We start from the raw sequence: 27,901 nt of genomic DNA, 5'->3' as shown, positions 1-27,901 counted from the left end.
GAGTAGCTGCCAATGGAACAAGAAATGAGCAGAGAGCCCACAGAGTCTTTAAATGGTGTTATTCACTACAAAAACCAGTCCTGCTCCTCTGCAGGTGGGGGGAATAGCAGAGCCCCAAGTCCTTGGGGGAAAATGTTCCTTGGGGGATGTCACTGGGTGGAACAGAGGGAGCTGGCAGTCCACCAAAGGGGCACGTCCACCCAGGTCCATCCCAGGTCCATCCTGGCTGCTGTGGGCAGCGCCAGGCCCTCACTTGTGCTTGGCATGGAGGAACTCACTGCGGCCCTTGTCTCGGCCCCCGAAGTAGCGCACCCTGTGGATGGCCTGCAGCTGCTCCTCGATGGTGGCCCTGATGTCCACCTCATTGGGGATGTGCACGTAGCGGATGTTTCTGCCGGTCACAAAGAGCTCGTCCAGCTGGGACACGGCGCCCTGCCTGTCTGTGAAGGTCACCTCGGCCAGGCGCACGTTCATGAAGGCGTCCACGCTGGTGACGCGCCCCGCGGCCACGCTCTCATCGCGCAGCTCCACGGTGGTGACGCGGCCGCGCAGGCCCTGCAGCAGGATCACCAGGCTGTTCTCGGCGATGGTGCGCTCCTTCACTGAGTGGCTCACCTCCATGGTGGCTGTGGTGGGACAGGGACTGGGGACACCCACCCGCTGTGACTCACATGGAGCAGTCCCTTCCCATGGGCCAAGCCCTGCACACACACCTGAAAATGGACCAACCCTTGCCCATGGACCAAGCCCTGCACACACACCTGAACATGGTCAAACACCTGAACATGGACCAACCCCTACCCATGGACCAGCCCCTGAACACATACCTGCACATGGACCAACCCCTGCACACACACCTGCACATGGACCAAATCCTGTCCACACACCTGAACATGGACCAAATCCTGCCCATGGACCAACCCCTGCACACACAACTGCCCATGGACCAACCCCTGCACATTGACCAATCCCTGCATACACACCTGCCCACTGTAGCAGCCCTCAATCGCTCACCGGCACTCACATCGCCCCTCGCACTCTCACCCGCACACGCATCACCGCTCACACGCCCACCTGCACACACACAGCCCCTCTCACACCTACCTGCACACTCACCTGCTCTCATTCCACCCCTCGCCCCAGTCACTCCCATTCTCCTCGCCCACCCCCCTGGCACACGTTCCTCCCCGCCCCCCGCCCGCTGGGATACTCCGTGTCCCTCTCGCACTCTCCCTGCCCTCACCCCCCATCCACCCTCGCTGTCCCCTCCCGGGTCCCCCCGCTGTTCCCGTCCCTGTCCCCATCCCCCTCCCGCACACCGGAGACACTCCCTCCCGCACTCACGCGCCGCCGCCTTCCCGCGCGCTCGCCCGCACCGCCCCACCCCTCGCGCACGCGCGGTCCCGCCCCTCGCCCCGCCCCCGGTTGGAAGGGGCGGGGCAGCCACGCTCGGTGTCCGTGTGTCCCAATGTCCCCATGTCCCCATCCCCGCGTGTCCCGGTGTCTTCATGTTCCGGCGTCCCAATGTCCCTATGTCCCCGTGTCCCACTCAGAGCCCGTCCATCAGTGCCAGCAGGTCCTCGCCCTTCTCGGCGCTGCCCGGGCGCGGCTCCGCCACATCCAGCTCGCCCAGGATGCGGGACAGCTCCGCCCGCCGCGCCGGCTCCTGCGGGACAGACACCGCGCTCAGCCCCCGCCGGTCCCCCGCGCCCGGGGCTGGGCTGGGCTGGACTGGGACGTGCCCCTTCTACACCCGAGTCGGCTAAAAACTTGCTCTGCTGTTTGTCAGGATTCAAGTTTTCTTTGTAAATATTGACTAATTCCACTCTCGGCAGAAAATTTGCCATTACTTAGTTATGAGCTTAAGTGAAATGGGAAAAAATGTATTTTTAAGTCCCTACTCTGGGTGAAACATGGTCCTTAACAAGGCAGGGATGGTGAGAAGCAGTGATGTGAAACATGTTACGTACCTGTGTGGCTTCAATGTTGATAACCTTGTAGGACAACTCCTCTGGTCTGGTCTGTGCAGCGTGTCTTGATTAAAACCATGAAAAGAGTGGTTAATCCCATAAAGATGTATAAGGAAATTATAAAAAATCAGACTTCATCAGGCTACTGTAGGCACAAATGATGCTCAGAGGATGCTCACAGGGCCAGCCTGGATGGGGTTTGAAGCAGCCTGGTCTACAGGAAGGTGTCCCTTCCCATGGCAGAGTAGAATTAGAGGTCCCTTCCAACCCAAACCATTCTGGAATTCTATGAAGTTTGGCAATGCCTCTGTTCCTACTTGGCAAATTAATGTATTCACACCAGTTTGAAGGCTTCTCTCTGTCCTAGATATTTTTGCTAAGTGCAGAACAGCAGGAATATTTCTGCAGTGGAAACAAGCAGATAGAAACATCCTGCTAAAATGGCTGGGGGGGATATTTCTGTCCAGTGGTATTGGGAGAAAAGCTGCATCACAGGAGACATCTGGAGCAGGATAACAACACAACCCTCTGACCCTAAAGCTCTCTAGGGCCAGCTTTGCTCTCCAGGACTCCCCACAGGGCACCCCAAACCCAAACCCAGAAGGACTCCATCATACTCTTCCTCCTCGTCGGTGGTGAACAAATTCAGCCGAAATCCCGACTCGCCACCAGCAGGTTTCTGGATGTCCAAACCTCCCAGCAGCCTGGCCAAAAAGTTCAGCTCTTCTTTAGCAAGAGGGTTGGGGGCTATGTTCTCCTGCAGGAAACAGCAATAGGCTCACTGGGCAATTACCTGGGAGATTTGGGCTGTGAGGAGCTTTGATATTTCATATAAGTCCTTCATATATTCCTGATATTACATATATGTCCTTCATTTATTCCTGATATTCCATTCATCTCCTTCAGAGGGATATAAACACATTTATTTCCCCGTTCTTCCTGGGACAGAATGTGTAGATGACCACAGTAATCACAAGCTCCATGCTGGAAATGGTTGACTGAATCTATGGACTCAGCACAAGATACTTTTCCAGCTAAACTGGACATGAGAAATCTGTAAAGCCAACGTTCTGTTTTCTGAGGAGATTAAAATGGAAGCAAGAATATCCTTGCAGGAGTGTGTGGATTCTTTGGGAAAATGTGCCCTTCCCCTGGCTTCAAAGGATTGAAGCTCTGAGAACACCAGAAAAGCTTCCCTGACCTTGTCTCATACCTATAGACTCAGAATTTGGCCAGTTTAAGCAGGGACAGGAGGAGGACAGCACTGACCTTTGCCTGGGATACCAGGTTTTTGGATGATCCTGACATGTGTGTCTCCACTGACCGGGTCACGCTGTACCTGCAGGGAAAACACTCGTGGAAGAACAGCTTGTTCTGGGACCAGGGACAGAACCAGAGGGAGCAGCACAGCATGCAGAATTTTAGGATATTTCTCTGAACAACTGCAATGAGAAGTTGCAGCTCAGTGTGGTGCAATAGTGAGGCAGTGGGGTGTGTGATGGACAAAGCTGTGAGAAGGAACACAAATCTCTTTGGATGAAAAATGTACATTAAGGCAAACATGGAGAAGAGAGGATTTCTTGACTGTGGCTACATTAAATCACATTTCACATGAGATGCAGCACCAGGTGAGAACTCTCTTTCCTCAGCTCCACTGGGGACATAAATCAAAGTTTTGCCTGGTTTTTGCAGCTCTTTATACGCTGTCCACACAGGACAGCACCTTGTAAAAAAGTCAATCTGATAATTAATAGCAAAAGAGGCCAAAACCACACCAGGCTGAAGATGTGCTTCTGACCAATCCATCAGCATTTGGTTCAGGTTTCTACACAGAATAAAAATTACTTACATATTTGTTCCAAGCTTGAGGACTCTGTCTCCATAAAGCTCAAAAGATCCTTCCCTTTGTGGAGTAACATAATTCCCAGCAGTGGTGAACTCAGCCCTTTTAACTTCCACTCCTTTGTGATTGAATATCCTTAAAAACCAGGCATTATTGAAACATTTAGTAGCTTCAGTCCTGATTTTAGTACCTAATTCCTCTGCTTTCTGCACGAGGGGAATAAAACTCTATTCTGTAGTATAATATTAATATTAATAATAATAGTAATAATAATAATAATAATACCAATAATAATTATTGTGTATAATAATAACATTATGTTATGTATAATAATACTATTCTTTATAATAATAATAATTCTGTACATTCCTAAATGCCTCTGTTATGGGATAAATTAATAATAGCTAATTTATTATGATAGAAAACTCCCAAAGCAGCTCAGCATTTCATTGCTGGGTGACTTAGTCCCAAATTGTGCCCTTTACCTTTAAACAGTAATAGTAGTAGTAGTAATAATAATAATAATAATAAAAAAATAACAAAATATAAATAATAGATAAATAATAGTTAAATAATAGATAAATAATAATAATAAAGGCCTCTTAAATAGTATTTACTGGAGTTTCAGCTATCCATGCAACAGGATTGGCAGTCTGAGCTGGATTTCTGAGCCCTCTAGATGAGATGCTGCTCCCTGGCAGCCCCACACATGGCACCAGCTCACCTGATGAGCCCTGGCACCTCTGTGCCCCAGGGGACAGGCCCTGAGATTGGCAGCACGAAGTGACCGTTGGAGTTTTGCACTTTATCCTTCAGGAAGATGGAGACCTGCAAAAGGACATCACAAACATCACAGCCTGGGGAAATCCCCCACAGACCTTCCCATCCAATTCCCTGAAGTCTGAGCCCCTGCCTGGGCTGGGGAAGGTTTCCCAGAGCTCTTGGTCTGTGTGGAGGGATGTATTTACAAAGGCTGTGATGTGGAATTGTGGTGCAAAGGAGGGGCACACTGATCTAACATTAAAAAAATGATATTAAAAACTACATCCCATTCATGCATGTGAGTGGGACCAATTTGTTCAGAGAACATCAGGACTTCATGCTCAGGCTATCAACTTTCTCCTAAAAGGAAAAATGGATTTATCCATCTAAATCACACTAGTAGAAATTCCTTTTTTCATAATACTGTAGAATTCTTCAGCATTATTGCAGTATTTGTGCTCAATTTGTGAAATTTGAGTGCAATTACAAGCACATCAAGATGATTGAAAAGCACAAACAACAAACCCAAACCTGCAGTGGTTATAAGCAGATCCCTTTACATTCCAACCCCAAACTCCCTGTCATTGTCCCTGCCTAGTTGGATTGGACTCTTACCCTGATGTGCATGTCCTGGAAGAAAATGAGAAGTGTTTGCCTGATGAGCTGGAATTCACCATCAGAGAGAGGGTTGTAGGTCTGGAAAAGGAAAATCATCATGCAAGGGTTTGCAGGTGTGCCATGATGCATCCAGGGAAAGAGGGAACAAAGAAGTACAGCTGAATATTCTGATCCACTTGCAGAGGGAGCAGAGATGCTCCAAGGGGGCTGCTGGGCATTATCAATAATTATTGTCTGCCACTAAAAGTCTGATTTAATTTCTACTGAAATCAGGGTGAATAAGCAACACATTGATTTAAAGTGGGCCAGTAAAAGAATGCCCCTTGACTTACAACCCTCTCCAATGTAGTAATTTATCTCTAAGAGGTAAAAACCCCATAAAATCAAACCACAGAGTGTCCCACCCTTTTCCTGAGGATTCTTACCTCGATCAGCCTCCGGAAGGTCTCATCCACCTGGTTCAGAATGCCAGGGGAGTCAGAGATGAAATCCTTGATGGCATCCAGGTGGTTGAAGGTGACCAGCAGAATGTCCCTGGGCCGAGGGCACAGCAGCACTTGGTATTTGAAGGCCATGGTCATGAGGTCGTAGAGCTGCAAAGGAACACAGGAATGTTGGTTGGAAACCTCCTGGGCATGGAGAGGGGGATTCAGTCAGGCCAGCACCTGCCTATGGCACAAGGAACCATTTTAGCTTCATTTCTTAAAAAACAAGAGCTCTGCAGTTCCATCCCCATCCTTCCTGCTGGGTCTCCAATGCCACCAGTGCTCAGTGAGCAATGCTGTTGTATTTGTGAGGTGCCCTGATGGGTGATGAATCTGACTCCATGTTCTCAGAAGGCTAATTTATTATTTTATGATATTATATTATATTAAAGAAGACTATACTAAACTATACTGAAGAATACAGAAAGGATATTTACAGGTTAAAAAGATAATAATGCAAACTCGTGACTCTCTCCAGAGTCTCTACATAGTTTGGCCCTGATTGGCCAAAAAGTGAAAACAACTCACAGCAGAACCCAATGGAACAATCACCTGTGGGTAAACAATCTCCAAACACATTCCACATGAGCACAACACAGGAGAAGCAAGTGAGATCAGAGTTGTTTTCCTTTTCTCTGAGGCTTCTCAGCTTCCCAGGAGAGAAATCCTGGGCAAAGGGATTTTTCCAGAAAATATGAATGTGATAGAGAACCATTTTCACCTGGAAAGCTACTCCAAAATGGAAAAGCCAGGGGTTAAATATTGGAACAGAACCTGGTGAAGGGCAGCTGGGGAGCAGGACTGTTACCTTGTCCATGCTGGCCTGGTTGAGTCTCATGATGGAGGCGTGGGCCAGCCGGTCGTACACAGTGCGCAGTGCTTTCTTGGAGTACAGATCCTGGGGCTTGAACAGCTCCTCCATGAACTTCCTGTTGAACATGGTGCTGATGATGTCGTTCATAACTGCAAAGACAAAGTTAGGCTCTGTGGTTTGCTCCAGAACAGCCTGTTCCTGCTCCATGCTGGGGGCACACTGGGGTTACCTGTGCACAGCAGGGACAGGGCACAACGGGAGAGGGGGAGCAGCACCTCTGCATCCAGCTGTGCCTCAGCCCCACATGAGCAGCATCTCTGCATCCAGCTGTGCCTCAGCCCCACCTGAGCAGCACCTCTGCATCCAGCTGTGCCTCAGCCCCACCTGAGCAGCACCTCTGCATCCAGCCCCACCTGAGCAGCATCTCTGCATCCAGCTGTGCCTCAGCCCCACCTGGCCTCAGCCACCTGATGCCCCCCAGGGCACAGATGCCACCTGAGCTGAAAGCAGCAGGCCCTGTTTGACAGTGGGAATAAGGCTGGCTTTGCTGCCCTGGTTTTAAAGCTATGGTTAGCACTTTTCATTTTTAAATGATGTTGTTTGTAGGCTGCTCTGATGTGTTAGTATCTGCTGCAGATAATTAAAAATAATAAAAAAAATATTACAAGCTGCAGTTCTGCTTCCTAAGGAGAGTTTTGCCCTGTGGTAGATCTTTGCTGTGCCTCCACACCCTCTGACACCATCAGTCTATTTTTTAACTTCTCAACAGAAGCTCCTGCAGGGCTCTCTGTAATCTTTATTCCAATCAGATTAACACTGGCAGGTATTTAATAAAGCATTTATATCCCTGGGATCTATATCAACCCACTCAGGGCTCTCACAGCTGAAACATCTGCAGGCCCTAGAGTTTCAAATGCAGAACTCCAAACTTCCTCACTTGTGGTTAATTTTTAATGTGCAAATTTAGCCACGGAACTGTTTTGTTACTGAGGAGTTCTTAGAGCTCAGGAGTGCTGAGTGTGAGGGCTGTGCTCTGGTTATTGAGCTTTTAATGCAAACAAGATGGAGAACATTGTGCAGTGCTTCAAGCAGATGCTGCACCTGAGCTTTTGTGCTGGATCTGCCACTTTTATTATCTCCCTGATCCACTCTAAAGAGTTATCATCAATAAACATTTATTCCTCTAGCAAAAAAAAAAGGTAAATGAATACATCAGGTCACAGATTACTGTACAAGTGTGGATTTTCCTAAGCAGATGACTGTTACAAAGCTCATAATGCCAGACAATTCTTGTGGATTAGAAAAATCTCAGAGTAAATAATGAAAAAAAAAAAAAGAAAGAAAGAAAGAAAAGAAGAAAAAGTGAGCATACAGAGAGTGGTAGTGACCAATGGTTTGATTTAATGATTTCCTGGGGGGGTCAGACACCTGGATTTTCACACGTGTCCTACCCCAACAGACAAAACAAAGGTAATTTCTTAATTTCCCTGTCACTTCATCTCTTCCCAGAGGATAAACTCCCTGGGGACTGCTGGGAGCCAGGGCAGGGAGAACTGTGTTCCCAAGGGCAGAGACCTTCTGAAGTGATTCTCTCTCCTCTCTAAACCTGCTGGTTCCAGGTTCCTCACACACAGCTCAGCAGCCCCTGTGCTGAACCTGACAGGGCTCCCTAATCCTGGTTTAAAAACCCCAAATCCAGATAGATCTCAGCTCCTGAGCAGTCTGGATTAAGAATACTCCTAATTAAAAATGGGGGAAAAGTCCCTCCTTCCTTCCTTTTAAACAAACTGGCCATAAATCAATCCCTACCTGCAATCTCAGGCAGAAATCCTCTATTTTTCATGGAGAAAATAAAATATATTAGTACTAGTAGATATTAGTATCTAGTTAATTTTGCAGGGAATCAATTATGACAAAAATAAGAACTTCTGCTTCATACTACAATTAAGGAAAATATTTTTAAGCTGCTTGTGTGTGCTGCCCACAGAAAGACTTCTCCTGTCTTTGGAGAGCCACAAACAACCCAAACCAGCAGGAACAGACACCTCCCAGTACACTGATTTTTCAACAGAAAAACCACAGACATAAATTATCTTCTGAAATTAAAACCTCTTGTGTGGGCTATAAAAAGAACTGAGAAAGACATTAAAAAAAAATCAATCATGGTAAAGGGCAAATTGATAATAAATCTCTCACATGTTTGATAATGACACAGCAAAGGTCCCAGGGGGGCCCTGGAGTGGCCATGGCAGGTGACACCAGAGCAACGGCCCAGGGACGTGGCACAAGCAACACAGAAAAAGCAACTGAGCAGAGAGGGGAGGTCATAACTGGGATGAGAGGAGGGAAACCAGTATAGGCAGTGTGATGGACAGGACTGAAGCTGGGGGTGATGGTGGCTTTGGCCTCCTCACCCAGTCTCTGGTGACAGACAGCACGTGTCACTGGCATGGCTGGGATGCATGACATGAGGCTGAAGCAAGGCCTGGGGGATGCCTGGGGGATGCTGGAGGATGTTTGGGGCAGCAGAAGGAACATTCTGGGCTCTGGACAGTCACCCTGACTGCCACAGGCTGGTGGCTCCTCAGGGACTTTGTCACTGCTCCATCAGTGACAGCCCCAGGGGGTGACATCAGAACCCTCCTGAGATCCCCTGGAGCACTGAGCAAAGTGTTCTCTCTCACAGGAGAAGGGAAGGGTTAATCTGGGACCTGCCTCACAGCTCTGGGCAGCTCCTCCTTGTTTGGGATGGGATGGAATCTGTCCATCCCCTCTGAGTTAAAGGGTGTGCTTGGAAACTGGAGGCAATGGTGAGAAAAAAGCTGGGGCAAACTCCAGGACATCAGCATTTACCTACAGTAAATATTAAAACCTACCAAAATGATGCTTATTTTGCAAAACACCAATCACAACCTTGATCCCTCCTAAAAAAAGGGCTGCTCAGAAAGACCCTGTAAGTTCTGCTCATGCTCACTGAACAAAAACCTGAGATTCAAGAGACTCATTTCCTCATTGCTCAGCACAGCCCTTGCTGCAGGCTCCTGTTCCAGGGCAGATTCCAGAGGGAAACACCTGAGGGCTCAATCCCACCCTCAGGATCCTCCAGTCAGGATGAGCTGTGGGTTCCTGCTCCTTTGGGATGGCTCTGCCAGGTGTGACCACCAGCACAGCTGGGTAAAGCAGCTGGAATGGGAATGCCTTCAATCATCCCTGGAGTTCACCTGTCCAAACCCTGAGCAATGCACGAGATAAAACCTTGGAAAAATGGAATGGACCCAATATTCCTGCATTTAAGCAGAAAAACAACCTGCACAATGCTCACACAATTACATGCTTGCATGAAAACAGTGGGAAAGAAACACAAATACCATTTTTGTAGGCGAGACCACCAGGATAAAAAGCTTTGATCCATTTACATTCTTGGTTAAAGTAGATGATTTTTGAGGCCATATGATTTTAAGATATGGTCTGTTTTGTTTTTTTTTTTTCACTGATTTACAGTAATTTAAGGAGCAGGTGAGCATTATTGTTCATTTGTGACACTGACTGAAGGCTGCAGGAACAGCCTCAGGTGTTCAGGCACGATGAGCCCCAGGTGTGCACGTGGGGTTGGACTGGTGCATGCAGCCAGCAGTTACTGTACCTCGTTTCCTGTCCACATCTGTCCATTCATCTACACGAAGCATATAAAACAAACAGCAGTTCAAGATGTAAGAACGAGAGTTGCAAGGAGAAGAAAAGAAAATAGAAAGAAATAAACTTTAAAAAAAAAAAAAAGAAGCTAACTAATGGATTTTGCCTCTTCTCATCAGCATTCAGCACTGAATGAGAACCTCACCCTCCCCTTGGATAAAATTCTGCTGCTTCAGTGCACATCAAATTTTACCCTTTGCATGAGCTTGGGTAGTTTTCAGCTGTATTTTGCACATAAAAGTAACCAACATTTGAATGAACAGCTTTAAGTATCAGCAAACACCTCAGTGTGGATGAACCACATCTCAGTGAAATTAACACACAATTTTTAGGAAGAAAATATAAATCCATGTGTGGACAAACTAAAACAGTCCAATTCTCCTGCTGAGATACCCAACCAAGATTTAATTTAGCTAAAATCCTAAACTTGTCCCTGAATGAACAGCAGTAAACTTCTGTGACATCACCCCCTCATCAGAACACACATGAATAATTACAAATTTCCCCCTCACAAACAATACAACAATTACACAGTGAACCCTTTGTTGTTTATCAATTCATAAAGGACAGGCAGAAGGGATAACAGTACCAACCTCATACCAAGTTGATTTTTTAATTAAAACATCACATTCCCCATGCCCTTCCCCGAGAGAGAGGTGCAAGGACTTGCAAAGCAAAGCTTTAAACTGAAGTGGTAAATGCAGAGGTGCTTGGCTGGGAGCTAGAGTTTCATGGCCCACGTGAAGACACGAGGCTCTGTTTGTACAAGGATTTTGGCCAAATGAGATTGTATAAAAGCCAGGGTTTCAGGAGCTGTACTGGTATTTGAATTTTACACAATTGCACGTGCTTGTCTCTGCATTGAGATGTATAAATTTACTCCTGGAAACTCCTTCCCATTGCAAAGCAACCTGCTCTGCCCCACACACTCCAGGAGCTGGGCTGACATAACCAAATCCTGGGTTATTTTGAGTCCAAAAGTGCATTTCTGAAGTTTTAACCCTTGAATTGAGCACAGAAACACCAACACGGACTCCACTTTCTCCTTCTAGGTGAGAACCTCCCAAACCAACCTCAGCAACACCCTCGGGCTGGGAAGGAACTTCAGGAACTTCACCGAGCTCAGCCCAACGGGCTGCGCTGCCCGGCGGAGAGCACAAAACACTGAGGGCTGATTTCTGTGATAATTACTGCGATAATTACTGAAATCGGGAGTCCGCAGCATCCTCTGGTGACAGCACAGCGTGTCCCTGTGTCACAGCTGACAGAAGGAGAGGGCACAGCCTTAAGCTGCGCCAAGGGAAGTTTAGGTTAGAAATTAGAAAGAAATTCTTCACTGAAAGAGTGGCTGGGAAATGGAATTGTCTGCCCAGGGAGGGGTGGAGTCACCATCCCTGGAGAAGTTTAAAAGCAGATGGAGGCGGCACTCAGTGCCAGGGTTGAGCTGATGAGGGGGTGTTAAGCCATGGGTTGGACTGGGTGATATTAAAGGTATTTTCCAGCCTAGGTAATTCTGTGTTTCTGTGGCATCCCGGGAAGCGGCACCGCCGGGCGGGGCAGCCCGAGCCGCGCTGGGGGAGACGGGAGCGGGGGCAGAGCCGTGCCCGGGGACACCAGGAGCGGGGGCAGAGCCGTGCCCGGGGACACCGTCAGCGGCTCCCCTGGTACCGGGACACCGGGAGCGGAGGGAGCCGTGCGCCGCTCACCTTTGCGCGCCTTCTCTCCGGGGATGCTCTGGGCGCGCAGCCGCTGGTCCAGGATGTAAAGCATCTCCCCACCCAGGTTGAGGAACAGCAGCGGCAGCGTCCGCGCCGACATGGCCCCGGCTCGGCCCCGCTCCCCGCTCCCCGCACCGCCGCCGCCGTTGCCGGGCAGCCGCGGGGCCAATCGGGGAGCGCCGTCTTGGCCGGGCGGGGCGCGCCTGCGCAACGTCCCGGTGTGAGCAAGCATAGTTCCGGTCTGAGTGTGCATCACCCTGATCAGAGTGTGTGCATCATCCCGGTGTGAGCGAGCATCGTTCCGGTCTGAGTGTGCATCATCGTGATCTGTGTGTGCATCACCGTGATCCATGTGTACATAATCCCGGTGTGAGCGAGCATCGTTCCGGTCTGAGAGTGCATCATCGTGATCCATGCATGTATCATCCTGGTGTGAATAACCATCCTCCTGGTGTGAGTTGTACGCATGGTCCTGATCCATATGTGCATCATCCCTGGTGCATGTGTGCATTGTCCCTGTCCCTGTGCCACCACCCCAGTCCCCGTGTGGATCATCCCAGTGCACAAGCACGATCTCAGTGCACTGAAGGATGGTTTGGGTTTAAAAGGACCTTAAAGCCCACCCAGTGCCCCTCCTGCCATGGCAGGGACACCTTCCACTGTCCCAGGCAGCTCCAAGCCCTGTCCAGCCTGGTCTTGGACACCTCCAGGGATCCAGGGGCAGTCACAGATGCTCTGGGCACCCTGTGCCAGGGCCTGCCCACCCTCACAGGGAAGAATTTATTAATTATGTCTGATCTAAATGTTTTAAGTTTCAGTTTATAAATGTCTAAGAAGATGTGGCAGCACAAAGCTCTGGACTGGCTGTGCTGACAGGGCACAGGCAGCCCTTGAGCTGTTCCCACAGACAGACCTGCAGGGTAATGCTGGAGCCCCCAGCTCCTCTCAGACAGACCCGCCCAGCACTCAGCCTGAAATTAAACTTCTAAACCACTCAAACCACCAGCTGCCCTTCCCAGGTGCTCAGAACAGCACAGACCACACCACATGAACAAAGAGGTTTCAGGTCTTTGGGCAGGAGTTTATTGTCAGCCTGGCTGTGCCAGCCTGGCTGTGCCACTACACAGGTGTCCCCTCCTGTGCCTGCTTCTCCTGCACCTGCTTCTCCTGCTGTTCCCGTGCAGCCTTTGCTCTCGCCTGCCACTCTCTCCTCTTCCTCAGTCTCTCAGCTGCTTGCAGCTTCTGCTTCTCCTGGAACACCTGTGGAAGCAGAAGGGAGAGAGATAAAGCTGCCTGCAGAGCTGCTGCCCAGGCTGTCTGCTGCAGGCAAAGTGGTTCCAGCAGGAGCCAGATCAAATCCTCCTTCTGTGCCTTCCTTGCTTCAGGAAACCATCTGAGATTATTCTGTTACAGCCACCCAGTCAATCACTGAATCTTTCAGGTTGGAAAAGACTTCTGAGACCACACTTTTACAGAGGGGATTTTCCCTGTGCAGCCTGCTCCATACCTTGATGCACAAAGCCTTCTTGACCAAAGGGATTTCTCCAGAAAATGTGAACGTTACAAAACCCATTTCCCACACTTTTACAGAGGGGTTTTCCTGCTCCATACCTTGATGCACAAAGCCTTCTTGACCAAAGGGATTTCTCAGGAAAACATGAACACCACAAAACCCATTTCCCACACTTTTACAGAGGGGTTTTCCTGCTCCATACCTTGATGCACAAAGCCTTCTTGACCAAAGGGATTTCTCCAGAAAATGTGAACGTTACAAAACCCATTTCCCACACTCTTACAGAGGGGTTTTTCCCTGTGCAGCCTGCTCCATACCTTGATGCACAAGCCTTCTTGACCAAAATGGATTTCTCCAGAAAATGTGAACGTTACAAAACCCATTTCCCACACTCTTACAGAGGGGTTTTCCTGCTCCATACCTTGATGCACAAAGCCTTCTTGACCAAAGGGATTTCTCAGGAAAACATGAACACCACAAAACCCATTTCCCACACTTTTACAGAGGGGTTTTCCTGCTCCATACCTTGATGCACAAAGCCTTCTTGACCATCCAGCGCTTGGTGAGGCGGCGGGCATAGGGCTGGGGGGGGCTGTACTGGATGCCCAGCTGGGTGCAGGTGTTCTCAAAGGTGCTGTAGTTGACCCGGCGCAGGTAGCCCAGCATCTTCCTCCTCCTGTCCAGACCCATCAGCATGAACCTGCGGTTCCTTTTGTCCTGCAAAACACCCACAATTCACTCCACTGTAGGCAGGTTATTATATTTGCTTTGCCCCCTGATGGAGGAAGGAATGATGTGTTGCTGTCATATTTTCTGAAAAATCCCTTTGCCAAGATTTTTTTCTACTGGGAAGCTGAGAACATGCATCTGTTGGTAAACAATCTCCAAAGACATTCCACATGAGCACAACACAGGAGAAGCAAATGAGATAATTATTGTTTTCCTTGTTCTCTGAGGCTTCTCAGCTTCCCAGGAGATAAATCCTGGGCAAAGGGATTTTTCCAGAAAATGTGAATGCTACAGCAGATTGTTCTCAGTAAATTACTGAGAACAGAGCAGATTTTGGCTGAAGGGTGATGATAAGGTTAAGGACAGAGTCTTAGAAGAATTTCTCTTGGCAGATGCTGCGAGTACATCAGGTCAGCACAAGCTGATCCAAGGAGATGTAATTTACTTTGCACTGGAATTGCTTTCTCCCTTCCATGGCTGCACCTTCACTTTCCCTGAAGACTATTTTCAGCTTGTGTACAGTTTCAGGCTGTGCCAAAGCTGCAGGGAAGGTCTTCTGGCTAAAACCTGCTTCTCCTGAAGTGTGCTGCTTCAGGATAATAGAAGCATTTCCCTTTGTTTTGCCAGAAATTAAATATGAAAATAATTTGTGACTTGGCTCTGACTGTCCAGCTGTTCTTTGGAAGGGCACAAGTGTAGCCTGAGCTACACCAGACAGGGCAATCCCTCACAGGAGACTTCTCTCTGCCCTATATAAGTGATTTATGTAAAAAATTCAGCCAAGGAATTCCAAAAGGTCCAACTTCAACACTTGGTACAGCTTCTGGTGGCTTGTAGTAAAAAGCTCAATTCTGTTCTCTTGTACCCTTCAAGTTTTCATGAGCAACAATTATGCACTTCTTTAGAATGCAGTTATCAATCCATTTCCCACCTTTTGCCCTGCATAAAGAATCTTTGATATCTATTTTATGAACACGAATTAAGGCAAGATGTCTCAAATTTGGGCCTGAACCCAGGTAGCTGCAGGCAGGGGAGTGGGACATTGACACAGTGTTGTCCACCAAACATTTCCATGAGCAGAACAAGCACAGATTTTGCTCTTTGTTTAATACTGCAGCTGCAATCATTAATTAGTCAAAACTAAGGGGTGAAGCCATATCTGCAGCAAGGAGAAATGGAGCTCAAGTCTGCCCAAAGGAATCTGCTCAGCTGTTTCCTCCACTACAGTAACAACCCAGAACTCAGAGCAGAGTGGGCAAGAATCCAGCTGTGCCTGAGCCAGCAGCTCCCCACACTGGCACCAGGCAGCAGCTGTAACTGTTTCACAAACCTCCTTAGGAAAGCCATAATCCCTAGGATTAAACTCCTTTTTTTATAAACTGAGAAAACCACCTGAGCAGCTGTGGGCTGAGATCCCTGAGTTACCTTGGGGTGCCTCTGGAGGTGCTCCTCGAGCGTGCGAATCTTGGCAGTCAAAATAGCAACTGCAGAGGACAGAGAGAGAAGCTGTGAGAGAGCAGCAGCTTTCCCAGGTGATCCAGGATCATCTGCCTTGCCTCTCAAGCTGCCAGCTGAGCACTGCTGCCCCTGCAGGGACCCACAGCAGCATAGCAGGGGCTGCCCATGGCAAAACAGTGCCCAAAACAGAGCACTGTCCACAGCAAACACTGCCCATGGCAAAACAGTGCCCAAAACAGAGCACTGTCCACAGCAAACACTGCCCACAGCAAACACTGCCCATGGCAAAACAGTGCCCAAAACAAAACACTGCCCACAGCAGCACAAAAACCACTGCCCACACCAAAACAGTGTCCTCAACAAAACACTGCCCACAACAAGCACTGCCCACAGCAAACACTGCCCACAGCAGCTCCTGCCCACAGCAAACACTGCCCACAGCAGCTCCTGCCCACTGCACAGAGCACAAAAAACAAGAATACACATCCTGCAGGGCTGTGATTGTTAGGAGACTGCTTAATTAGAGGGTAAGGTTTTAGCAACACATTATATAAATTTATCTGTGCATTTATTCCTCTTGCACTCATTCAGTTTCCAGAGATTTGATGTTTATTTCACCTCATGGGATTTAAGCTCTGGGGAGCAGACAGCCATAAAGGTTTTTTTTTCCAAAGGCAGCAGCCAGGCCTTTGGGATTTCAGGCTCTGGAGAGAGGGGCTGGTGGGATCCTGAGGCACTGAAGGGCTTTGCTGATGACAAAGGAGTTGTCAGTGTTGGTCAGTGCAACATTGCCTTTGTCCCTGCACTGTCCCCACTGTGCCTCAGCCACAGCTCTCTGATGCAGAGAAACATTTGGATTCTGTGGCTCAATTTGGTTCATTTTGGTAACAGCTGCAGCTCAGTGCTTCATGTCACAGAACCACTCCAAACAGAATAATGCACACAGTGCCTTTGGAGGGAGGAGCAGGAATTTGGAAGCACCCCAGCAACCTCTGCAACATTTCCAGACCTGGAGCAGCCCTGCAGGGCATCCTGCAGGCTACCTGCCCCTCAGCAGCTCTCCTGGAGGAGATTCTCCTGAATTCTACAGCAAACTGGAAGTGCTGGGGTGGGAACAGCTGAATAGAAGCAGAGAGGTTTCATCTGCCAACAATACCCTTCCCTTTTTTAACTTGCCTTGCACCTCAAAGGAGCCATTGTCATTGGGAGACCTCCTGACCTTCTCCACCAGCTGCTGTGTCTTTACCTTCAACTTCTCCCTCTGTGGGGCACAGAGAAGAAAAGAGCTTGTCACTGTCCCAGAACACTCAGCTCTCTTCCTAAGCACCCAGATAAAGGCTTTGCAATTCAGACCTTCACTCAGTGCTTCTACATCCTTTTAAGCTGAAGTGGCAAGCATAGAGGAATGGCATGGGGATTTTTGTGCCACTTTCCTGCCTGTTTGTTTTCTGGGCATATGGAAAGTAAAAATAACTTGAAGGACATCTGCTGTCCAGTGCAATGGTTTCTAGAACACAGGGGGTCAGCCATGAGCAGCAGCAGAACAGCTCAGTGCCCTGTCACCCCTGGATACTTCTCTCAATTTAATATGCAATTGTTACCACTTTAGTGTGATAAATTTTAAGAGCAAACCAGATTTACACTGTATTTCATCACCCCATGTTTACAGTCACTTAGAGATACAGCAAGTGAAAGATATTTAACAACATAGACAAGTCTCACATGAAGGTGTTCATTAGATCTGTTTTATTTTCAAGCAAGCAGAATGACACTGACCTGACTTGCCATTTCCAGGGACAGCAGCCGTTTCACCACATCATCCACGCTGCAAGGAGATGGCAGATTAGCTGATAAACTAAAGCCAATTCTATGTAACAACAGAAATTAACTCAGGTTCTCAGAACATACTCCCTTTTCTCAGCTTTAATTACCTCTACAAATTGACAGGGACTCTCCTCCTGCCAAACCTGGTAGCCATAAACAGGTGCTCCCTTTCCTAAGCAAAATCATGGCTCAGATTACAGGAGTATAAAGTAGTTTTACTGCAAAAATATTTAATTTTAAGGCTGGTTCCTTCAGAGAGGAGTGAAAGTCACAGTTGGCCACTGGGGGCCCTCCCTGCACCACACACAAGCAGCTCTGCATCAGAGCATAACAGTGCTGAGCCCCAGAGCCCAAATCTGGCAGCAGCTGAATTCATGTGGAGTTGTTTAATGACATTCTCCATCACTTGAGTTCAAGACAGGCACAGATTATTTGCAAGATGGCTGTTTCTAGTATTTCAAGATTATTTGTTTTTTTTTTTTTAATTTTGTTTTCTTATGGACTACAAAGCCCACAGAGGATGTGGACAACCAGCACTGACCACTGTCTGTGTCTGTAAATTTGATTCCAGACTGACTTTGCCATTTTTGTGCCCATTAATAACTAATTAGTGAGCAGGTGCCAGCTTCCACACACCTTATCTGTAAGGTACAAACCCCTGGAGAGAGCAGCCACTCTCTCTCCCTGCCCCTACCTGTTCATGATAGGGAGATTGGCATAATCCTTCTTCAGCATGGTGGGAGGAAGGTCATCCAGATGGCTGGGGATGTCTGCAGAGAGAGAAACATTGGAGGAAGAGCAGGACAAAGTCAGAGCTCTGACATGTTCTGAAGGAAACTGGCTGTGTGCTCCAAACAAGAAGAACTGAGCAGATCCAGCCAAGAGGGCAGAACTGAGTGGCAAAAATAGGTTCAGTCTCTTCCCTTCAGCACTCTGGATTTACAATATGGTATACATGTATTTACAACAATCCACTGAGCTCAGAGATCACAGAATACCAAAAGAGTTGTGGCTGGAAGGGACTTTAAAGCCCATCTGATTCCACCCCTGCCATGGCAGGACACCTTCCACTGTCCCAGGTGTTCCAGGCCCTGTCCAGCCTGGCCTTGGGCACTTCCAGGGATCCAGGGGCAGCCACAGCTGCTCTAGGCACCCTGTGCCAGGGCCTGCCCACCCTCACAGATTTCCTGCTACTGACAATTGTTCATTTCCCCACACTCAGGAGGAGGGGAATCTTCTGAGTAACTCCTGAGCTTGCAAGGAATTATTTCTGGAATGACTCCTCTGCCATTAAAGTACGGCTCTGAGCATGCCGACAGCAAAACATTGCTCCTGTGGATGTTGACATACCTTTCCTGTTCTTGGTCACAGATCTGGCATAGCCCCTGGCTGCCTGGAGCACAGGACTGCAGCCTGGGTGGGAGAGACAGAAAAGATTCAGACAGGTGTGCACTGTCTCAAATACTCCTCCAGTCAAATATTCTGTACAGTCCAGTCAATGCTCTGGACTGTGCACTTCTCTGTACAGTCAAACTCTGCTGGGTGTCTGGGGTCAGAGCACTGAGCCTCTGGATGATCAGTGCCCAGGCAGACCTTTAATCCCAGAGGTGTGGGGTGGCTCAGGGTGGCTCTCACACAGTGCTAACACAGACCCTGGGTGATCAGTGCCCAGGCAGACCTTTAATCCCAGAGGTGTCTGGGGTGGCTCAGGGTGGCTCTCACACAGTGCTAACACAGACCCTGGGTGATCAGTGCCCAGGCAGACCTTTAGTCCCAGAGGTGTTTAGGGTGGTTTAGGGTGGCTCTCACACTGCTAACACACTCTGGGTGATCAGTGCCCAGGCAGACCTTTAGTCCCAGAGGTGTTTAGGGTGGTTTAGGGTGGCTCTCACACTGCTAACACACTCTGGGTGATCAGTGCCCAGGCAGACCTTTAGTCCCAGAGGTATTTAGGGTGGTTTAGGGTGGCTCTCACACTGCTAACACACTCTGGGTGATCAGTGCCCAGGCAGACCTTTAGTCCCAGAGGTGTCTGGGGTGGCTCAGGGTGGCTCTCACACGGTGCTAACACAAACCGAGCTGTGCTGCCTGAGAGTGGGCAAATGCCAGGGCTGGAGCTCCCCCGGGCAAATGTGATCATTTACAGGATTCAAACTGCTGCATTAACTGATAAATTAATCTCATTAGTGACATGGACGGGCTGCTCTGGGCCGCCGCAGTGTCAGAGCTCAGGGGCAGTGACACCTGGGGACAACCTTTGTGTGACACAGACGCGAATATTCATCAGCAGCCGGGACTCGGTCATTCTTTGACCTTTCAAGAACAAACTCTCCCAGCGGCTCGTTCAGGGCCCTGCTGCTGGGATCAGGACCCCCTTCAGGCCGCTCGCCCGGGCCCGCCTCAGCCACCCCCGTTGGCCCCGCTGTTCCGAGGGACCCCCGCACCCCGGGTACCCCCAAGGTCACCCGGTGCCCCGTTTCGTTTCAGAGAGGACAGACCACGAGCCCGGTGTGTGACCCCCTGAGGACTCCCGGCCACCCCCGAGACCGCCCTTTCCCTGCACCCTCAGCTCCCACCGCGGCCCCGGCCGCTCCCAATTCCTCCAGCGGGGTCCGCTTCCCTTTCCACCCTCCCTCCCAGCGGCCTCCCGAGCCCCCCCTCCCCCTCACCAGGCTGTGCCCTGCCCAGCACGGCGGCCCCGGCGCGGGCGGGCCCGGCCAGGCCGCGGCCCAGCAGCGCCAGCATGGCCCGCGCTCACCGACACGCCGCCATGGGCGCCGCCATCTTGCCCAAGCGCGACTGCCGAGCGCCGGGACAGGACGGAGGGAGCGAACGCCGAGCGCGTCGATAGCCGTCCAGGATCCTGGTCTCCTCCCCTGTCCCGGTCCCGGTCACCTTCCGGTCCCCTAATTGTCCCCATCCTCGTCCCGGTCCCCGTGCCCATCCAGGTCCGGTCCCCATCTCCATCTCCGTCCCCGTTTCGGTTTCGTCCCCTACCTGTCCCCGTCCTTGTCCTTGTCCTCGTCCTCGTCCCGGTCCCGATCCCTGTCCTGTCCCCGTCTCGGTCCCATCCCCATCCCCATCCATCTCCATCCCCGTCTCGGTCCCGTCCCCGTCCTGGTCCGGTCTCGGTCCCGGTTCCCGTCCCTGTCCCCATCCCTGTCCCCGTTCCCTTCCCGCAGAGACGCCCGGGTTGTTCTCAGCCCGTTCCCGTTTATTTAGGAGGGGGACGGTCGGGAGGGGACACGCACACAGAGCGGGGTGGAGTCGGGCAGCGCCCCGAGGTGCGGCTGGAGCCCCGCGGATGGACCCCGCACCTCGGGGCTCCCGCTGGCGGACCCGGTGTCGCTGCCCGGCTCCATCCCGCGCTAGTCCGCCCGGCACTCGTGCAGCTCCTCGGCCCCGCCGAGGCGGAGCCCCTGCAGCAGCGGGAAGGTGGCGGGGGGCTCCTCCAGGAACGCCCAGTCCCCCCCGCCGCCGCCGTCCCCGCGGCCCCGCAGATTCTCGTAGAAGCGGGGAGCGGGCTCGGGGAGCAGCCGCTGCCCCCGGTACCCCGCGCCGCCCACCCGCGCGTACTGCACCGGCTCCCCGGGACCCTCCTGCCGCACGTAGGGCCGCGGCAGCGCCGGGGGGGCGGCGGCCAGGGCGGGGTGCTCCTTGCCCGGCTGCTTGCCCGGTTCCCCTTCCAGCACAGTGACCGTGGAGATGGCGGCAGGGCCGGGCTCCCTTGCGGCGAGGAGCTGGAGCGGCTCCTGGGGAGCAGCGGGAGGTCACGAACGGTGCCACCTGTCCCGTCTGTCCCTCCCGGGGGCCACGTGCTGGGTGGGCACCGGGGGAGCAGCTCTCACCTGCGGCACCGCTGTCGGCACCCACTTGCCCAGGCTGCTGTTGGCAGGGTCAGGGACGCTGGGCCAGAGCTGCTCCTTCATCCTGGGGACCACGGGGATGAGGGGACTCAGCGAGGCGGGCTGGAATGGGTGGCCTCAGTGCTGGACTGGCTTCCGGAGGGATGCCAGCTCTCCAAGGCCACCCTGTCCCACCGGCAGCCCAGCCTGGGCAGGGCTCTGCCACTCACCGCTCGTTCTTCTGGAAGCAGATGAGCAGCACCATCAGCCCGACAAAGACCAGCCCCAGGCTCAGGAAGAGGAACTGGATCTCGGTGTCATCTGGGAAGAGGGACAGGGTCACAGGGAGCTGCAGTGGGTGCTGCCAGCTGTACTGTGCCACGAGGCTGGGCAGGACCAGGGTCTGCAGGTCCCCTCCCATGTCCCCCTGCCCCAGGTGGCCACAGCTCTCACCCAGCACTGTGGTCACCAGGGTCAGGCTGGTGCCGTTGGTGCTGCCAGCAGCCGTGGATGCCATGATGTGCACCTTGTACAGGGTCGATGGCTTCAGCCCCCGGATGGCAAAGGAGCTGAGGGAAGGATTCACAGTGGCACCTGGGGACACATGGGGCTGTTGGTGTGGCAGAGTGCCCCCACCTGCACAGCCCTCAGGGTTCTGCTGGCAGGGAGCCCTGTGAGGGACCCACGAAACTCCCTAACCCTCTCTGAGAAGGACACATGGGGCTCCTGATACCTCCACCCAGCACATCAAGATGGGACAGAGGGCCAGGTCAGTGGTGCAGGGGGCAGGACTCACTGGCCACGTTGGTGATGCTGCTGGCCCAGAAGATGGTGTAGCTGGTGATGAAGCCATTCTGCACCTCCACAGGCAGTGGCTCCCAGCACAGCTCGGCCTCTGACTTGCTGATCCTCTTCAGGTGAAGCTTGGGGGCATGGGATGGTGCTGGAAAGAGCAGGACAAGGGGGGACCAAGTGCTGAGCAGAGCCACTGCCTCAGGTGGGAACTGATGGGGAAGTCCCACTCCCAAGGTGTGGGTGCCCATGCTTAGGGGGGCTGAGAGCTCACTCAGAGATGAGATTAATCCAGCCCCCCAGGCTGAGCTCCTTGGTACAGCCCCTGGATGTGGGGTACATAGGGAAGAGGTGGTTCCTCCTTTTGGAAAGGCCAAGTCCTGGCGGTGGGGCACCCTTCCCACGTACCCTTCTGCTGGGAGTAGGCTGTGGTGTGGACGGGCACCCCAACAGTGCCCTCATAGAGGGAGTACAGTGAGATGTTGTAGCGCTGGAAAGGCTCGATGCCATCTGCAATGGAGAGCAGAGGGGGCTGGGAGCTCAGGCACTGCTGAGACCCCCCCCATCACCATGGCACCAACCCACCCACCCTGGGGGTGGATCCAGAGGAAGGAGGGAGGGTGGGGAATAGGCTGGGGGAAAGGCTGGGTCCTGGTTTGGTCAGGGTGGGTGCTAGCCCTTTGGGACAGCTGACCAGAGGGTCAGGGCCCCCTGGCAGCCCCCCTTACCCTGGATAAGGGCTGTGGTGGCTGCCCCGTCATGCTCCATCTGCCAACACGCGCTGCAGTGCCCAGGCTCTGCTGCCACCCGCTGCCACTCCAGGATGTAGGCAGTCACTGGGGCCAGCGGTGCATCCCAGTGCACCCAGAGGCTGCGCTCGCCCCCGGGCACAGCCCGCAGCCCGGCCAGGGGCTGACCTGCAGGGTGGGACAAGCAGCCGGGATGGCAGGGGAGGAGAGCACCTGTCCCGCTATGCACCCGGGTTTGGAGTCTGCCCCCTCCTTGCCCTGGCTGTGCAGCCTGCTCGGGGTGAGCAGAGCCCCGGGGCACAGGCGGAGGTTTCGGGCACTGCCCTCACCTGTCCTCTCCAGGAGGATCACCTCTGTCGGTGCTGACTCGCCGGCGGCGTTGTAGGCTGACAGATAGACCCTCCTGGTTGCCGCCGGCACCGAGAAGTTGCACTGGGTGTGGGTGGTGTTGCAGATGGTGGGGGGGTCCCTGCCCCTCCTTCGGGGGCTCAGGCTCACGCGGTAGCCCAGCACTCGCCCGTTGGCCTCCCGCTGCTGTGGGGCCTGGGTGTGGGCAGGGTGGGTGGGTGTCAGTACCTCTGGGGACCTCAGGCAATGCCCCCCAGGCAATGCCCCCTGCCCCCCCTGCTCACCTTCCAGCGCAGCTGCACCTCCAGCCGCCCCCCGGCCCCGGCCGGCTGAGCCCCCCACCACGCGTCCAGCTTCCCTGTGGGGGCTGCAACAGGACAAGGTGGGAGAAGCTGAGAGGGGCCCGTGTGGCTGTGTCCCCAGCACTATGCCCTGTGTCCCCAGCGCTGTGCCCTATGTCTCCAGTCCTGTGCCCTGTGCCCCCAGCGCTGTGCTGTGTGTCCCCAGTGCTCTGCCCTGTGTCTCCAGCACTGTGCTGTGTGTTCCCAGTGCTGTGCTACCTGCTCGGGCAGAGGGCACCCCCCGGGTGACTGACACTCACCCTTCTCATGGGTGGTGTAGTTCCTGCCCGGGCTCCACTCGCTCCAGGAGGCCAGTGCCGAGGCTGAGCTGCGCCGGCAGCGCATCTGGAAGCGGTACAGCGTGCCGAAGAGGAAACCGCAGCGCTGCGCCGTGCCTGCCTGGCCCATGATGCCGGTGACCTGGGGGCAGCCAAACGAGGGCTGTGCTGGCTCCTGCCTCGGGCAGGGGCTGGCCCTGCTGTGGGCTTGGGGGACACCTTGCTGTCCCACTCACATGGGGGCCCTTCTGCTTCCGCTGCTTGGAGCAGAGGGAGGGTCCTGGCTCCTGCCTGGCCCCCCTGCCCCAGCAGCACTCACCAGGGCCCAGGCAGGGTCCTCGGGTGCCCGGTAGCGCAGCTCACACTGCAGCTCCATGTGCTCTGTGCCCCACGCCACATCCCAGGCCAGGGCAATGCAGTCGGTCTGGAAGGGGATGGACTGGATGCTCTGCAGGGTTGGGGGGTCCAGCTTGGCTGTAGAAGGGCAGGGGAGAGTTGGGGAGGTGTGTGGAGCTATGACCTCACATGTGCCTGTTGTTAGTGCCAGGAGCTGCAGCCAGGGTGCTAAGGCAAGAAATGGGGGAAACCACCCCAAAACATTTAGGAGAATGGCTGGTGTCAAGGGACAGGAGCTGGTGTGTGCCCCTGCTTGGGATGGAGTAATGCAATACTGGCACAACTCTCCAGTAATGCCTATGCAGAGAAAAACAGATTCCATTGTGCCTGGAACACCCCCATTTGGGTCTCCTCGAGGGTGGGAGTGTGGCACAGCCTTGGGAGAGCTCAGTTGGTTCCTGGGCAGCCCTTCCCCAGCCCCAGATCAGGGCGGGTAAGTCTCTCCATCTGGGAAGGCTCCTTTTATAAATAGTTTATAGGCACAGGATCCATTATTAATAGAGCTGCTGAATAAATGGGTAATCAATTGCTGCAGGAGCTGTGGAGTGCAGCAGGTCAACTGGCAGCTCATAACCCTCCGTGTGTGCTGCTTGCTCTGCAGCGCGGCGCTGGCACCGATTCATCCCGGCAGGACATTCATCACGGAACCTGCCCGTAAAATGGGACCTCAGGGCCCCATGTGCTTTAATGTCACTTTAATACCCCTGTCACCACTGACAAGCTTCCCTGGCCGCTGACCTGTGTGCTGTCACTCACCCACGTCCATGGGGTCGATGCGGAGGTGCTCGGACTCGGCCGTGCCCAGGGCGTTGGTGGCAGACACCCAGATCTCCATTTGCCGGTACAGCTGCAGCAGCCGGCGTGGCACCGTGCAGTGGCTGCGCCCTCCTCGTGGGGTGCAGCCCGTCACTGCCTGGGCTCTGCTCCTGCAGCAGACAGGGCAGTGGGCTCGGGGTCCTTGCTATGGGGTTTGGCAGGGGATCATGGTCCTGGGACTTACCCCGTGCATTTCAGCACGACGCTGGTGGGGAGGTGGCTGTCGGTTCCCTGCTGCCATTGGCACGTCAGCCCATAGTCACCGAGGTTCAGGACGCAGCTGAGGTTGAGGGGCTTCGCAGGAGGGTCTGGGGAGAAAGAGCCTGAGCAAGTGCCCATCCCTTCTGGGAAGGAGGGCAACCCGTAGTGGCAGCAGACTTACAGCCTGCCCTGATCTCGGCCATGCCAACGCGTTGCTTGGTCCCATTCCACTCCACACAGCAGAACAGCCTGGCCTGGGTGTGGTTGAAGCGGGGCAGGGTGAGGTTGGACACCTCTGTGCCCCCTGGACCCTGGCGCTGGCTCCCAGCCACAGGCTTGTTGCCCAGCATCCAGCTGATCCGGACCCTCCCCGGCTCCAAGCCTTGGCAGAGCTCTCTCTGGATGGTGCAGGATGCCCTGACAGCCGAGCCCAGGGGCACAATGGGGGGGCTCACAGTTACCAAGGCGCAGCCCAGTGTCCCTGCGGGCAGGAAAAACATGTCACAACCTGGACACAGCTGTGACAAACCCATCTCAGCTCCTCGGCGCCCAGGCAGGACATAGGGACGAGCCTCTTCCCTTAGATGGGCCCCCCACTCTGGAGAGGAAGAGCCGAGCGTTGGGCAAGGCACGGGCACGTGCCAGGCCCCATCCTGCCCGTGCCCGCCGTTCCTGCTTGCCCCGGGGCCCCGGCCAGGGCACAGGCTGCTGGGGATGGTGTGCCTGTGGCACGGGACAGGATGGACCCCGCACTCACCGCCCAGGGGGAGCAGCAGGAGCAGGGAGAGCTGCCGCAGGAAGGGCGTCCCAGCACCGCGCCTGGCCATGGTCTCCTCCGTGGCTTTGGCATCACCTGGATCGGAGAAAGCGGCTTGTCCTGGGGGTCGGCAAGGGCTGGGGGCGAGGTGGGCTGAAGGAGCCGGGCTCCATTGTCACCGGCTCTTCCTGGAGCAGAATGTCCTTTCGCTGTCAGCGTCAGCCCTTCCCGCAGCCCTTCTGACACCTCCGCCCCCGGCTCGCCGCCCGCGCCGCCACAGCCGCCGGCGTGGGAAGCGCAGCGGAGAGACCCCGGAACACGGATCCCCCCGCACCGCCCTCACCGTCCCGGCCCCGCGCCCCATCCCGGGCACAGCACCCTGTGCCCGGCCGCAGGCACGGGCTGATTTTATCTCCACTATCTCCAGCCGCTGCCGGGCAGAGATTTGCGGTTTGAGGGCGGGTGAGGGCGGCGGAGGGCGATAAGCTGGGAGAGGGAAGCGAATGACCGACAGCAGCAGAGCGGGACTGGCCGGGGCTGCGGGGTCCTGCCCACGCCCCTCCCGGCTGTCCCCTGCCTGCTGCTGGGAATGGCCCTGGGAGCGGTGGCTGTCTCTGCCCCTGCCCGGATCCTCTGCCCCGGATGGGTCCCAGACACGTTCGTGGTCCAGGAGGGGCTGCCCACACTGTACCCAGCTCCGGGTGCCCACAGCTCCTCAACCCCCAAACCAATATCCAGAGGGAGGCAAAACACTCGAGTGTGGGACAGCGGCCACTCCTGGGCACTCGGCACGTGTGGCTGTCCCAGGCAGGGGACGAGCAGAGCAGCCTCAGACCAGATGCGGCTCAGTGGGACCTGAATGGGGCCCACCCCTACCCCACCTCCATCCCTACCTCGCCTCCATCCCTGCCTGTCCGCTGTGTCCGGCGTGCCCGGGAGCCGCTCACCGCCCGCCCCGAGCGCGGGGCTCCGGCAGCTGGCGGCTGGCCGTGCTCGGAGTGTTTGCTAACATGCTGCTTTTCCCGTTAGTTCCTCAAAACCAGGGCCGTTAGTTGCTGTGACGCTGTGAAGAAGGTGATTGCAAAACACTTCCCTGAAGTCTGCGACCCCCTCCTCGCTCGCCGCAGGCAGGAAAGCCCAGGGGGCGCGGGCACCCCAGCAGTGCCCGGCCTCCACCCCGCCTGCTCCAGGGCTGGGCTTGGCACGGCCGGGATGGGGCACAGACAGTTCCTCACTGCAGCTGGCCTGGGGACACCCTGCTGGGCTGGGGGACACGGCAGAGGGACACACTGGGGGAAGTGGCAGGAGGCCATGGGAATGAACAGGGAATGAACAACTCAAGGGGCAAGAGGCAAACCCAGCTGTGTGATGCCACCTGGGACCAGCTCACATCGCCACACCCGTGTCCATGTCCACGTCCACATAGTCCAGCTTGGCCCAGGGTGAGCAGCCCACAAGGGTAACCCGTGACATGATGTTCCCACCAGTATCTCCCAGTTCTGACCCTTAACTCGTGTTATTTCACAGCTCCTTGCCTGGGGCTGTGCCAAGCTGCTGTGCCCACCCCGTCTGGTGGGATGGGGCTGGCATGGGGGTAAACAGAGGTTTGCTCAACCCTCCCACACTCACAGCCTTCGCAACCGCGGCGGCTGTTGTGCAAAGAGCTGTTTACCTTGGCTTGGGGCGGGGTTTCATCTCCACGCTACGGGCTCACATAGCCCAGCACTGCCAAAATCTGGGGGGCCCGAGCAGCGCCCTGGGAGCAGGGTGTGTCCCTGTAGTGGGAGACCAGCCTGGGGAGATCTGGCTTTGCCTTCTGCAGACCCGGAGGGGGTGGCCTGGGGCTCTCAGCACCGACCTCACAACCCCGACAGTCCAAGCAAAGGCACTTTCCCCCAGGTCTGCCCTGCTTGTAACGGGTCAGGCTGCTGGTGGGGGTGGAGTGGAGGCT

General features: G+C 53.8%; 4 protein-coding genes across 9 annotated transcripts; all 4 read right to left on the bottom strand.

Annotated features, from left to right (window-relative positions):
- Positions 1–42: 42 nt before the first annotated feature.
- On the bottom strand, positions 43–1,415 carry LSM10 (LSM10, U7 small nuclear RNA associated). Of its 3 annotated transcripts, none has more exons than XM_030233596.2 (2): positions 1,345–1,415; positions 43–643 (listed from the first exon to the last, which is right to left on the bottom strand). In XM_030233596.2, exon 2 carries the CDS (start codon positions 619–621, stop codon positions 250–252), a length of 372 nt encoding a protein of 123 aa, XP_030089456.1. In that variant the 5' UTR covers positions 622–643; positions 1,345–1,415; the 3' UTR covers positions 43–249. The 3 variants fall into 3 exon arrangements, with proteins under 3 accessions (XP_030089456.1, XP_030089455.1, XP_050839335.1); XM_030233595.2 differs by having other exon boundaries at positions 43–713; positions 1,345–1,393; XM_050983378.1 differs by lacking the exon at positions 1,345–1,415 and adding an exon at positions 762–1,317 and having other exon boundaries at positions 43–713.
- Positions 1,416–1,462: 47 nt separating this feature from the next.
- OSCP1 (organic solute carrier partner 1) lies at positions 1,463–12,045 on the bottom strand. Of its 2 annotated transcripts, none has more exons than XM_050983376.1 (10): positions 11,892–12,045; positions 6,487–6,641; positions 5,619–5,786; positions 5,191–5,271; positions 4,538–4,641; positions 3,820–3,948; positions 3,240–3,309; positions 2,588–2,727; positions 1,971–2,034; positions 1,463–1,666 (listed from the first exon to the last, which is right to left on the bottom strand). In XM_050983376.1, the coding sequence occupies exons 1-10, from the start codon at positions 12,001–12,003 to the stop codon at positions 1,550–1,552; spliced, it is 1,140 nt and encodes a 379-aa protein (XP_050839333.1). In that variant the 5' UTR covers positions 12,004–12,045; the 3' UTR covers positions 1,463–1,549. The 2 variants fall into 2 exon arrangements, with proteins under 2 accessions (XP_050839333.1, XP_050839334.1); XM_050983377.1 differs by having other exon boundaries at positions 1,522–1,666; positions 2,588–2,674.
- A 918-nt stretch (positions 12,046–12,963) lies between these two features.
- MRPS15 (mitochondrial ribosomal protein S15) lies at positions 12,964–20,599 on the bottom strand. 2 transcript variants are annotated; one of them, XM_030233550.2, is made up of 8 exons: positions 20,425–20,599; positions 18,778–18,840; positions 18,122–18,197; positions 17,380–17,428; positions 16,780–16,864; positions 15,571–15,629; positions 13,942–14,133; positions 12,964–13,163 (listed from the first exon to the last, which is right to left on the bottom strand). In XM_030233550.2, the coding sequence occupies exons 1-8, from the start codon at positions 20,582–20,584 to the stop codon at positions 13,023–13,025; spliced, it is 825 nt and encodes a 274-aa protein (XP_030089410.2). In that variant the 5' UTR covers positions 20,585–20,599; the 3' UTR covers positions 12,964–13,022. The 2 variants fall into 2 exon arrangements, with proteins under 2 accessions (XP_030089410.2, XP_030089408.1); XM_030233548.2 differs by lacking the exon at positions 20,425–20,599 and adding an exon at positions 20,097–20,258.
- Positions 20,600–20,626: 27 nt separating this feature from the next.
- Positions 20,627–27,057, bottom strand: CSF3R (colony stimulating factor 3 receptor). Of its 2 annotated transcripts, XM_030233821.2 has the most exons (16): positions 26,844–27,057; positions 25,951–26,046; positions 25,375–25,674; positions 25,177–25,300; positions 24,933–25,102; positions 24,100–24,254; positions 23,763–23,922; positions 23,446–23,528; positions 23,143–23,356; positions 22,793–22,981; positions 22,473–22,574; positions 22,069–22,215; positions 21,726–21,866; positions 21,503–21,593; positions 21,276–21,357; positions 20,627–21,179 (listed from the first exon to the last, which is right to left on the bottom strand). In XM_030233821.2, exons 2-16 carry the CDS (start codon positions 26,018–26,020, stop codon positions 20,796–20,798), a joined length of 2,412 nt encoding a protein of 803 aa, XP_030089681.2. In that variant the 5' UTR covers positions 26,021–26,046; positions 26,844–27,057; the 3' UTR covers positions 20,627–20,795. The 2 variants fall into 2 exon arrangements, with proteins under 2 accessions (XP_030089681.2, XP_030089682.2); XM_030233822.2 differs by lacking the exon at positions 22,793–22,981.
- Positions 27,058–27,901: the final 844 nt, after the last annotated feature.

This window comes from Serinus canaria, chromosome 23 (genome assembly GCF_022539315.1).
Source record: "Serinus canaria isolate serCan28SL12 chromosome 23, serCan2020, whole genome shotgun sequence".
In the NCBI taxonomy this organism is placed as follows: domain Eukaryota; kingdom Metazoa; phylum Chordata; class Aves; order Passeriformes; family Fringillidae; genus Serinus; species Serinus canaria.
Note: the sequence above shows the minus strand (reverse complement) of the source record. Positions and strands in the feature narration are given on the sequence as shown.

Bases quoted from the DNA above. Each gene is read 5' to 3' on its own strand.
- LSM10 (XM_030233596.2), bottom strand. From the start codon at position 621: ATGGAGGTGAGCCACTCAGTGAAGGAGCGCACCATCGCCGAGAACAGC.
- CSF3R (XM_030233821.2), bottom strand. From the start codon at position 26,020: ATGGCCAGGCGCGGTGCTGGGACGCCCTTCCTGCGGCAGCTCTCCCTG. The intron at 25,103-25,176 runs GTAAGTCCCAGG...TGTCTGCTGCAG, and splicing joins GTCGTGCTGAAATGCACGGG to GAGCAGAGCCCAGGCAGTGA. The intron at 22,575-22,792 runs GTAAGGGGGGCT...TCTCCATTGCAG, and splicing joins CACCACAGCCCTTATCCAGG to ATGGCATCGAGCCTTTCCAG.
- OSCP1 (XM_050983376.1), bottom strand. From the start codon at position 12,003: ATGTCGGCGCGGACGCTGCCGCTGCTGTTCCTCAACCTGGGTGGGGAG. The intron at 5,272-5,618 runs GTAAGAATCCTC...TTCCTTTTCCAG, and splicing joins CCTTCCGGAGGCTGATCGAG to ACCTACAACCCTCTCTCTGA. The intron at 4,642-5,190 runs GTAAGAGTCCAA...GTCCTTTTGCAG, and splicing joins TCCAGGACATGCACATCAGG to GTCTCCATCTTCCTGAAGGA.
- MRPS15 (XM_030233550.2), bottom strand. From the start codon at position 20,584: ATGGGGACAGGGACGGGAACCGGGACCGAGACCGGACCAGGACGGGGA. The intron at 17,429-18,121 runs GTAGGGGCAGGG...ATCTCCTTGCAG, and splicing joins AATCTCCCTATCATGAACAG to CGTGGATGATGTGGTGAAAC. The intron at 15,630-16,779 runs GCAAGTTAAAAA...TGTCCTCTGCAG, and splicing joins TGGCTCCTTTGAGGTGCAAG to TTGCTATTTTGACTGCCAAG.